At 37.1% G+C, this 12,249-nt stretch overlaps 2 protein-coding genes across 9 annotated transcripts in view; one reads left to right on the top strand and one right to left on the bottom strand.

Annotated features, from left to right (window-relative positions):
* The window catches only part of rgs6 (regulator of G protein signaling 6), an 87,739-nt gene extending 77,049 nt beyond the window's left edge, over positions 1 to 10,690 (top strand). For 2 of the 4 annotated variants that reach the window (XM_067383926.1, XM_067383929.1), the window contains 5 exons: positions 1,034 to 1,159; positions 4,099 to 4,285; positions 5,548 to 5,637; positions 7,751 to 7,804; positions 8,735 to 10,690. In XM_067383926.1, coding sequence (XP_067240027.1) covers positions 1,034 to 1,159; positions 4,099 to 4,285; positions 5,548 to 5,637; positions 7,751 to 7,804; positions 8,735 to 8,785 — 508 coding nt within the window. In that variant the 3' untranslated portion in view covers positions 8,786 to 10,690. Of the gene's footprint in view, positions 1 to 1,033; positions 1,160 to 4,098; positions 4,286 to 5,547; positions 5,638 to 7,400; positions 7,805 to 8,734 lie in introns of all 4 variants that reach the window. The other 2 variants (XR_010894955.1, XM_067383928.1) reach the window with 2 other exon arrangements.
* A 406-nt stretch (positions 10,691 to 11,096) lies between these two features.
* dpf3 (double PHD fingers 3) overlaps positions 11,097 to 12,249 on the bottom strand; it is a 52,637-nt gene continuing 51,484 nt past the window's right edge. For all 5 annotated transcript variants that reach the window (XM_067383916.1, XM_067383915.1, XM_067383918.1 and 2 more), the window contains one exon: positions 11,097 to 12,249. This exon is cut by the window's right edge and continues 808 nt beyond it. The gene's annotated coding sequence lies outside the window, so the exon portion shown is untranslated.

Here is a 12,249-nt window from a genome sequence, read left to right as displayed (position 1 = left end):
AGATTTCTCTTTTCTCTAGTCAGGTTTCATTAGATGAAAAGGAGAGCGTGCAGGAGGTTTAAATTGTTAATTTTCCACCTTGTAAATTCTGCATTAAATTGATCTATTTTTAGAGTTACATTTCTCAAAAAATTCTTCTCTTTGTTTTTATGTGTTGTCTTCATGCCTGTGTCACTGTAATGGGGTCCATCCTAAAATAACATATAGGTTTGCTGACAATTCTTGAATTGTGGAAAAAACATGGCAAGTGATAGAATGTCCAATGAAGATGCACTATAAAACTACAGATTTTAAGTCATCTATTTTACAGCAAAATATTGAAATACATAGGAAAAGCATAGGACTGTGAAATTTAGAGTGCGCGGAGACTGATTTGATGACATCGTTTGCAAAGCGAGAGTCATGTTTCCATAGTAACAGTGACTACTCTGATTGGTGGACCTCTCGCCAGGATTGTGACTAATGTAGTACCTCGTTCTGAATATCTCAAGTAGTTTAAGTCTGCCGAAAGTCCTCCTTGAATTACATAAAACACTACAGTTTTCTTCATCTCTGTTTGCCTGAGCCGATCACACAGCACCTCAAAGATGCCCTGACAGGAATTAAGGAATACCTCCCACACACACACACACTCATCCCAGCGTTTCATTTCTGGGTTTCTTTTGGTATATCTCTTCACATTGTTCAACAGTGTGAATCTTGTCACTTAAATTATGCAAAAAGAGGTTGACTAATTTACCTTACTTAATTAACAGTAGTTGGAATTAAGCTTTCTAAAATGATTAGCATTCCTGTGGTGCTTTACACACTGTAACTTATTCAAAGACTAATATACAAGATATTATTAGACGTGATTAAATGATCTTGTGTACACACAGTCTCTTTCTCTCTTTGTTTTCAGCGTTGTCTTAATATGACAAACAATGGGGCATTGTGTTGTCAAAGCAGTAGCTGCTGTCAGTAGATATTGCAAAGAACAATGCAAGTTAAATAAATAAAATACTGTCTTTCTCCCTCCCTCTGTCTGTCTCAGTAAGGAACCGAGTCAACAGCGAGTAAAGAAGTGGGGCTTCTCGTTGGACGAGGCTTTAAAGGACCCGGTGGGCCGTGAGCAGTTCCTTAAATTCTTGGAGTCCGAATTCAGCTCTGAGAACCTCCTGTGAGCCTTTCATCACCATATTCCTCTGTCTTCATTTCATTTGCACTTCTGTGACATTTTCCCCTTTACACTCATCCCTCTCTCTAAACCTCCCATTCCGCTGTTAATGACTTGCACAAAATGTAGCAGAACAGGACAAGCAAAAGGTCAGACCTCAACCGCAGAGCTGCGCTTTAATATCGCCAATGAGAAAGAGCGAGTAAATTCACTGATGGTACATGATCATTACCACCTCCAAAGCCTGATCACTGATGCATTGTGATAAGCTACTGCAAACCACGGGCGTCGTGGGGCAAATGAGGCAGCGGTGGGCCCCAAGAGATGCCCAACCAGGACAGCGAGGCCCCGAAGGGAGCTGCAGAGATAACGCAGGTCACTGGAGCCGTAAAGTGACTAGGCAAGAGATAAAATGCTGCTTGTCTCCATGCATCTCTCATTCTTCTCTTTCTCTCGTATCTCCACGTGTCCCCCAGCTAGGCATCTAATAGCCTCTGTGGGGGCTGTCTTATGTTTGCCAGTCTGTGAGGAGAGTGAAAGTGATGTGTCCTCTTGACTGTCTGACACTCCCCTGGGCCCATTAGGCCCTAAACCACTTCTACACTGCAGAGATCAATAGAGCTACAGAGCAAGTGTGATATGAGGGTAGGAGTTTCTGGGCTCTCTATCTGTCATGCCAAACTCTGACTTTGCTAAGTGTGTATACTTACTTTAATAATTAACCTGGTGTTTGTTACTAAGGAGTTTGGGAATGCCATTGCCATCAGCGTTGTAAAGAGGTTCCAAAAGTAACGCTCGCCAAGTGCTGATTGGGAGTAAATATTGGCTTTAGGGAGTGAACATGGCCGTGGAACAGCAATATATGCTTATATAACACTTATATGCAATGTTCCTCAAGGTATTGAAATCGCTTTTGAATGTGCGCTCGCTTTTTACTTTCACTTACGATTTCGCGTTCACGAGTACTCTGTGTATAGGGAGCGGCGGTACTGACCGCACATTTTACAATTTGAGATACAAAAAGATGAGATCAAAGTTTTTGAACGGTAAGATTTTTAAATGTTTTTAACCCTTTGAGTGGTACGGTCCCACATATGGGATTTCGAACGTTTAGCGACGTCACATAACTGCCAGATTCAAACTGCTCTTTCGCGCTCTGGCTGAGAGACTGACGCGCGCAGCTCTTGTCATATATCACAACTATGCAGTGTTTTCAGCCACATAATGTTTCTTTTAAGGTTTCAGACATTTAAATACACATAAGCACCATTAAAACAATATATTTAGAGTTTATAAAATACACACTGATGTCAGACATCAGTGGAAGGAGCAATAACAATCCATTCATATACAATTTGCTGACATTTATTCATATCAGACACACATAATGGGCCTAAGTAACTACAAAGTTTACTCTATTATTCTTCCAGTTCACCAGCCACTTACTTGCATATATTTCGGGAGAAAATGATGAATTCACCTGCTGTAAATCCGACTGACAGGACTCTGCAAACTGCGGGGCAAACTAAGATGGCGGCGCCCATCTCGCGTTATAGATCAAGATAAAGATCATTTATAAAGGCTTTTAAACGACAAAACACACTCACTTACACATATTTGAGGATCGGAATATCAGATAGTTGATAACATGGTAAGCAAGTTTGTGAATATTTTAAATAAACAAGGAAAAACAAAATAATACCGATACACCAGTGTTATTGTGGCTGCGCTCAGCGCTCGTGACACGCATGACGCGTCACTATGGAAACATTAAAGGCAAACGTTCTAAAATAACGGTCGCCTTAAAGGGATAGTTCACCCAAAAATGAAAATTTGATGTTTATCTGCTTACCCCCAGTGCATCCAAGATGTAGGTGACTTTTTTTCTTCAGTCGAACGCAAATTATGATTTTTAACTGCAACCACTGCCGTCTGTCAGTCAAATAATAGCAGTAGATGGGAACTTCAACTATAACAGTAAATAAAACTTGCTTAGACAAATCAAAATTAAAACCTGCGGCTCGTGACGACACATTAATGTCCTAAGACACGAAACGATCGGTTTGTGCGAGAAACCGAACATTATTTATATCATTTTTACCTCTAATACACCACTATGTCCAACTTTGTTCAGCTTCCTGTTAGTGAGGTCAAAAAATGCGTTCTGAAGACGGAAGTGATGTCTCGCCCATATACTTCAATGAGCGCGAGACATCACTTCCGTTGTCAGAGCGCGATCAGACCTCACTAACAGGAAGCTGAACGGAGTTGGACATAGTGGTGTATTAGAGGTAAAAATTATATAAATACTGTTCGGTTTCTCGCACAAACCAATTGTTTCGTGTCTTAGGACATCAATGTGCCGTCACGAGCCGCAGGGTTTAATTTGGATTTGTCTATGGAAGTTTTTTCGACTCTTATTGTTCATGTTCCCATCCACTGCTATTATTTGACTGACAGACGGCAGCGGTTGCAGTTAAAAATCATAATTTGTGATCGACTGAAGAAAAAAAGTCATCTACATCTTGGATGCACTGGGGGTAAGCAGATAAACATCAAATTTTCATTTTTGGGTGAACTACCCCTTTAAGAAAACTCACTCTGGGGGGACAGTTAGAATATTTTAAACTCATGCTCGAAAGGGTTAAAAGAAGTCTCTTCTGCTCCCCAAAATGCAAATTCTTTGTTGGCAAAGCTGAATTTTCAGCATCATTATTCCAGTCTTCAGTGTCACATAATCCTTCAGAAATCTGTTGCGCACCAAGTCCTCTGACATCGACTTGTCAGTCATCTCTTTTGCTCACGTAATAAGAAATCTGACTCCTGCTGCGATTAGCGTCCGTGCAATAAAACTACATATGTTAAAGTTAATTTGATTTGTACTGTCCTCCCATTACCAATACTCTATATACAGCTGACATTTGTTATTGTTTTCTCTTTAGGTTCTGGTTGGCTGTGCAAGATCTGAAGTGCCGCCCCCTGCAGGAAGTACCGGCTCGTGCTCAGGAGATCTGGCAAGAGTTTCTTGCTGAAGGAGCTCCCAATGCCATCAATCTGGACTCACACAGCTACGAGCGCACCAGTCAGAATCTAAAAGACCCGGGCCGCTACAGCTTTGAAGATGCCCAGGTGAGTATGCTGTCACAGGAAGCTGGGCTCAGCCACTTTTGGCTTTAGTTCCTTTTCATAATTCCTACACCCTTTCTACACTTTTGGGGGAAATTATCCTACTATATGAACTAAATGAGATATATAACAATTGTATGTTGTTATTATTATTATTAGTGCTGTCAAATCGATTAATCGCATCTAACATAAAAGTTTGTGTTTACGTTATATGTGTGTGTGTGTATATTATTACATTTATATATATTATATATGTGTGTGTATAAACATATTTGTATGTGTATATACACACACACAGGCATACATGATAGATATATATATATATATATATATATAAATGTAATAATATATATTCACAAACATATATTACGTAACCACAAACTTTTATGTTAGATGCAATTAATTGTGATGAATCGATTTGGCAGCCCTAATTATTGTTAAATTTTATTATGTTCAATAAACAATGTGTAAACCCATGACATTTTGACAGAGTATTGAGGGCTTTTAGGTCTTTTGATGGACGGAGGGAGTATTAAAGCTGCACTTAGGGACAAGTTGTGCCCAAGGCAGAATCTTTTTCATTCTTTGAATTGATGAAAGAGGAACTTGAAGGCTTTGGGCCATTCGAGGAGATTGATGTTCAGTAATGCTGATGGATCATCTGTTCCTTGTCCTTGTCCTTATGGCTTTGTTCAAAAGAGTTTGCCTTATGTCTGTCTCCTTCATTTATCTACATTTACATGACTGGTGAAAGAGACAGAATAATAGGGATTGGAATGCTCAAAAGCAGGGCAATCTCTTTGGAATTATAAAATCCATTTTATTCCAGAAACTGTCATCGACTACAAGCTTACTGCTTTCAGAAAATTCAAAGCAAAATAATTGAAGAATGTGTTAAAGAATCAATGACATTACTGCTAGGAGTCTGTCAAGTGGATTACGCCTATTTAAAAATAATGTCTAAGGAAGAAAAAAAAAAAACGTGCACCTTCATCAACTTCAGTAAAACATTTCTTTTGCACTAGCAAAGTCTCGCTACTGCTGCTGCAAGATATGCCTTATCAGACATAGATTGACACTTCCTTTGTAATAACCTACAGATTTATTCCTGTTTGCATATGCAAAGTCATGATTGAGAATTGAAGCAGGACAGAGAGCTGGTTTTCAGAAGATTCCTGGCTCTTTCTCATTACTTTGCAATGAGGCACTTTTCTTTCGCCTAGGCTGCAGAGTTACTGTCAGCCTCCAATGTTTTTCTCTTTCAGGACCACATCTACAAGCTGATGAAGAGTGACAGCTACCCTCGTTTCCTGCGCTCCAATGCTTACCAGGACCTCCTGCTGGCCAGAAAGAAGGTTAGTCTCAATCTCAAATCTCTCTTTTGCCGTTTTTTGCTGTGTGAATCTGGATCGTTGTTCTGCATTGTTGTTTTTAGTATCTTTTTCACACACCCTTAGCAAACCCTTCAGCCATAAGAACAAAAATTTGTGCATCCCAGGAGCATTGTAAGTAAAATATATTCATATAAAAATATTGAAAAACAGAAAGAAAAAGAAAAAATATTTTCAGCGAGGATATTTTCTGTTAAGTTTACAGACATTTCATTTCATTCAAAAACCCAATACAATGCTGTAATTCAAGAGGAAAACAGGAAAATTCTTTCACATTAAACAGTACATTGGACCCAATTTTTATGGACTTTTTAGTTTTTAGACATTGACACTACATACTATGTACATATAAGTATAAGTATATATATATATATATATATATATATATATATATATATATATATATTAGGGCTGTCAATCGATTAAAAATTTGAATCTAATTAATTACATACTCTGTGATTAATTAATCTAAATTAATCGCATACATAATTTTTGCTGTGAAAGTATTAAATATTTCAATTCAAATGAATGAATGCAGGGTTTTTCCTGGGTCAAAAATGGTCTTCGTGGCATCCACACAAACAGTAAAAAGTGCCCTACCCACATGATCTGCGAGCCTGATGCTGACAATAAAGTACCCGTCACTCTCACTGTAATTCTTTCTTGCCCTCTTTGCAAAAAAAAAACAAAAAAACGTGATTTTATAGCTTTGTAAGAGAAGATGCTTTTTTGCTAAACCTGAAAAGTATTAAAAAGTAGCATTTAGAAGTTATATTAACTAATAATATAATTTTCTACCATATACAATTGAACTAGCTAACAACAACTTGCTTTGTTCTGGTTTCACATCACTCCAGTCTAAATTAACTGATTTTATAGGTAGGCCTAATTTACTACACATTGTCATTTAAGATTATTAAGGCTAATTTTACTAACCACTCTTGCTAAATGGGATAAGCACACTTATGTTCTCATTTCAGAGTTGTTTGAGTAAATGATTCATTATAGACCGTGTGGACAGATCAGCTGTTGTCATGATTCATTAAAATGAATCTGTTCAAATGAGTCATTAGGTCGCGAATCGGACATTAGCGGACGTCGACGCGTTGCGTGCGAATCGCGACTGTTATTAGGACATTGCAAAAGATTTGTCAACACAGAAAACACTTCACCACTGGATAGGATTTTCTTTTTGTTTACTGAAAGTGTGGTTTATGTCAGCTGCACGTGCAGGACGCCTGTCAGAGAAGATGAGGTGACGTTCTTTTGAGCACTATTCACACCCAGTGGTTATTCAGGAAAAACATTCTCAGAATTCGCCTCGTGAAACATGGATTCGGTCTTATGAACTTTTAGCATTGTGTCAGTTGATTTAGATTATTATGTGTGAGGTAGAGAGAGTGCAAAGACGGTGCTTACTTTCTCGCGCGCACGAGGGAGGAGCTCTGCTCGTTCTGTCCGTCAGCGCAGCAGTCGTCTCCCTCCTTCATTTTACAGTCGAATGGTGGCTAGAACGGCTCCAGGTTCAAAGGTCAATACGGAATGGATTAATCAGCGTTATTATATCGAAATTAACGCATTATTTTGACAGCCCTAATATATATATAATATAGTAAAACAAAAATAAACATATTAACCATTCAAAATAAAGATTTAGAGGGACATTGCTAACAAAAGAAAGCTTAAAAATAAAATGGCATTTGTTGTTGTTGTTTTCTGTGTTACAGCAGAAATTCCGTCCTAGTCAGTTCTTGACTTCAGGGACAATATTTCAGCCCTTAGTTTCATTCTGACTAAAACAAAAGCCTTGAATTGAAGGATTTCAAAAGAGTGTTCAATTTGCTCCTGTTAAAACATACTAAGCCAAATTATCATCTAATGACCTAATTACTCTACTGCTAACTTGGAATGGCTAAACATGCGTACCGTTCTGCAATTTGATTTGTTTTGGCCCCATTTTGTTTACTTCAGATTAACATTAATATCCTGAATGTTTTTTCATTGTACTAACACGTGTTAACCTTGTGCTGCGCACTGTATCTTCCCCTGTTCCCCTCCATTAACCTGGGCTCCACAGCCTGAAACTGAGCAAGGCCGCCGCACATCCCTGGAGAAATTCACTCGCAGTGTGGTGAGTGGCATCTGTTGTCTAGAAATAAGTCTACCTCAACAGTCCTTTTTTAACTTTACCTCAAAATTCTGGACGGTGGTTAGATATGATTCTGAGAACTATGTAAAGGGTTCATTTCATTTTATTTATTTTTTTTACACTGTTGCTGGCCAGATTTTTTTTTTTTTGCCAATTTCACTGTCCAATTTCAATATAGATATAATATATATTTAGATATAATTCCGGATATTTATGTAAAAAAAAAAATTTTTTTTTTTTTTTTTTAATACTCCTTTTATATTGAAACATTTAGAATTTCACCCACCCTGTCTTTGATAATTAAGTAAATAAATAAATATACAAGTTTGTGTGTGTGTGTGTGTGTTTGTGTTTGTGTGTGTGTGTGTGTGGTTCAGGTTTTCCCTACATAATGTTGACAAATGTCCCCAAAAAGATGGCAATATAAAAAGTTTTTTTTTTGTCCCCATGAGGAAAACAGCTTATGAATCATACAAAATTATGTTTTTTGAAAATGTAAAAATTCCGAAAGTTTTCTGTGATGGGTAGGTTGAAGGATAGGGTTAGGGGATAGAATATACAGTTTGTTCAGTATAAAAATCATTATGTCAATGGAATGTCCCCATAAAACATGGAAAACCAATGTGTGTGTGTGTGTGTGTATATTATATAAATTATTTTTTAATAAAGTTATTTTAAAATCATGACATCTAGAATTTATGTAAACAAAATACACTGCAAAGAAATACATGTAGTAAATGCAATATATATCGTATTTTCATTTATCAATATATACATTGTTAGTAAAGTAAATAGTATGTGCCATTATTGTATAAATTATATTTGGAATTTGCGAATGAATGTTATTAGTCAATTCCAATAACTAATACTCTTTAAAAGAAGACATTTAATAATAATGTAATTGTGTTTCAGGGAAAGTCTCTGACAAGTAAACGGCTGACGGGCCTCATGCAGTCCTCCTGACGAGTCCTGGCTTTTCAGAAGTCCAGACCCCTCCTGAGAAATTGCAGTTGGTTGGGGTGTAAGCGTCGTGGCCACGGCGGGCCATGTGTACGGCCCACCCTCTCTCCAAAACCCACCCGAACACCGCACAGCTACCAACTCTAGATGGCAGCATGCAATAAGTCCAAAAAAAAAAATATCTCCAAACGGCGACATTGTTGTCTGTGTCTATTAAATCACTGACTGCAAAGACCGCATACATGAATGTCAGATCTCCCTGTACCATCTAGAGAACCATAATACGTTTATATGATACCTATAACCAAACTGCAGCAAGGACTGGACTGTCTCGCCGGATTTCCATTTAAAAACGTTCATTATCAGATTTGAAAACAAGGTGTGCGGTAATCAGTCCAGTACGTCAACAATTGAATCGGACGAAGTGAGGATGTGTCTCAAATCTTCAGAGCATTCCAAAGGAGCGAAGAACATGACAAGGGCTTTCAGTGACTGTTCCCTCGGTCAAGGTTTGCACAGAACTTTTCTTTTTGTTGAACAGCCACTGAATATGAAGAATGAATGTGGAAGTAAAGGGGTTCAGAAAAGCACATTCTTATTACTTCTGCCAATCTGATGAAAGAATTATTTATTCTGTGTCTACTGGATGTGTTACACTCACCTATTAACACATGATACTTCAAACTGAGATGAGAATGATGTAGAGTGATACCTTTTAGACTCAGTTTTATTGAGGAATAAAGAAATAATAAGCTGGACAATAAAAGTGTTAGTATTGTAGGATGAGTCAGAGCACAGAATATTGCTTTTGCACAAAGACTGCGCCAGTGAGGAACACTGGAGCCCAGAGATGCTTGGTCTTGCTTGTTGGTCAGTATGTTTCCTGAACAGCTTTACAAAATGTCCAAAAAATAACATTAAATGATTTTGGAGCATCAATTGAGGCTCATTCCGCCACATAAAAAAAGTAGAAATGATGGCATACTAAGTCAGTTAATAGAAAAAAGGTTTAAATGTATATAGATAAAAAGTCAAAATTGAGATTAAAAGACATGACAAAGAGTTATACACAGAAGATGACAAAAAGTCTAAATTATGACAAAAACCTGTCACGTAGTAACTCATAATTTTGACTTTTTATCCTAATATTATGATTTTGGGCTTCCATAAGCATATGATATTACTGTATGTTTGAAAGCAACACATTGGTTCTTGTTAGCTATGTTTGTCTTTGCTTTAATGTAAGGTATTGTAGATTCAAAGTAGAATGTAAGTATGTTTCATGAATGCTTAGTGTCGGTGTAGCGATTAGTCTGATGATGATTTGCTCTGAACACAAACATCTGGGGTTCACAGCCCTTCATTCTCAACATATCAACTGTAGACAGTGGGATTGCCACCCATTAGAAAGGTATTTTTGCAGGACGTCGAGCAGCCAACCAATCTGCATCTCTGTTTTTTTTTTTTTTTTTTTTTGCTTGCATCGTTCCCTGAAGCAGCATCACTGCCAGAGACGCATAGACTTGAGCTACTGGAAAACATGAATTTTCTCATTTGCCTACAAGTTTAAAACCGGTCAAATGGCAGAACAGAAATGTTTTCGGTTGACATTTCCTCTACACATTTTCAGGTAGTTGATTTGACTCATAACTGTACATTAGGTTTAAATGGAATGTATAGACTTTGCAGCAATCCTGGATATGGAAGATTATGTGTAGAATACTGAACGTGGAATATAACTTAGAGGCACAAGTGCCATATTCAGCACAAAACTATGCATGTAATATTTCTAAAGACTTTTATTGCTTTTAGTTTTTTTTTTTTTTTTCATTAAAAAAAAGATGAGGACCCAGTAGGTCAAGATAATGGAAAGGAGGAACTGAAATCCTGAGACATTCAATAAACATTCAGTTTGAGAGCTCAAGAATGCTTTTTTATCATTTTATGTCATGTTCAAACTGTGCGTGATGGTCCATTAAACAAATATTAAATGTTTGTTATAGCATATGGCTACATAAGAGAATTGTGATTCCATGAGCTAAATTTTACTACAATAATGTCAGTAAAGCTTTTGGGGTAGCTTTGATCTGAACCGAGATCAGCACTAAATGGATAGTGGAAGGTGGTGTCCAAGGTCGTCTGTGTATGTGTATGTGCTGCTCTCTAGTGGTAATCATGAGCGGTACAAGTACAACCAATTTCGTTTTTTTCCCTCCATTTTTTTTTTAAACCGTGAAATCAGCAGAGCCTTGATTTTACTTTTTACATGTTTATTACATTTTACATTACAAGGATAAGAAGAAGAAAAGGGCATACGAAATAATATAAAAAACTAAGTACAAAATGATTCTCGTGACTGCAAAGGATTAAAAAGTATTCAACATTTGTGTTTGTATTACATGTTATATACAAGACACAGGTCATGACAAATCAATTGGGATGAATATCGCCCTTATGGTTAACTCAACTGCGTTTTTCTAGGCTACTTTTGGACTAGAGAAAATCAGTTCGTGTTGCAAGGCCTACGACTTTCGACGCTTCAGTTAAAGCTGCTTCGAGAGGTAGGCTTCTAGCTTATCGTCTTTTTTCGAAGGGAAAGTTCACCCAGGAATTACAATGGTTTAACAATTTAAAGTGTGAAAAGTCATACTGTATCAGCCGTCAGTTTTCCCCCCTATTTTTTTCTTTTCTTTTTGATCTAAACATAAATCATTAACAACAGAAATTATATTCCAAAAGGCTTACCTATGGTTAGATGAACGGACTCTAAATATCATCAAAACTACTTTGATTCTAGAACCTTTAAGAAATGTCTTAATGCACAAACACTGTTTTAGTAGACCATTGGCAAAGAATCATCTGCCAAAAAACAAATGTAAATGTAATGTAAATGACCTTTGAAAAAAATGCATAGCTAAAATATTCAACAGATCCCTGGATCTGGAGAGTGTTGATGAATTGGCTCTGAAAATAGAGCCTCTAATGTATTATACAGGTGAAGGAGGTGGAATGACATGAGAGAATGTCCAGATGGAAATAGAAATGCTAATATATCATAAGCAAAGAAATACAAAATGGAGTGAACAGATGTTTCACTCAGAGAGGTATGAAGGGCTCCAAACAGGCGGATGGAACAATAGAAGGTTCAATGACACACAAAACTAAAATGTTCCTGGAGCATAACCAGATATGTCCAACACAAAATAACAAAGATTTAAACAGTCTATGTTCACATTTAATAATTAGAAATTGGAATGGAAAAAAGCAGGCTTGAAAAAGCAACACAAAGCATGCCAGTATTGTCGTTGCACAAGGAAAAGCATTAGGTGTATTTGAATATGATGGCTTTCATGTAATTTACCGACCACACGATTGTCTGCTAAACTATATATAAAAGAACAAATTAAACAAACATTATTTTCCAGTCCTGATAAAGTAAAAACTATAAGTGCTGCTTCGATACAGGG

Source organism: Chanodichthys erythropterus, chromosome 4 (assembly GCF_024489055.1).
Source record: "Chanodichthys erythropterus isolate Z2021 chromosome 4, ASM2448905v1, whole genome shotgun sequence".
NCBI classification, from domain to species: Eukaryota; Metazoa; Chordata; class Actinopteri; order Cypriniformes; family Xenocyprididae; genus Chanodichthys; species Chanodichthys erythropterus.
Note: the sequence above shows the minus strand (reverse complement) of the source record. Positions and strands in the feature narration are given on the sequence as shown.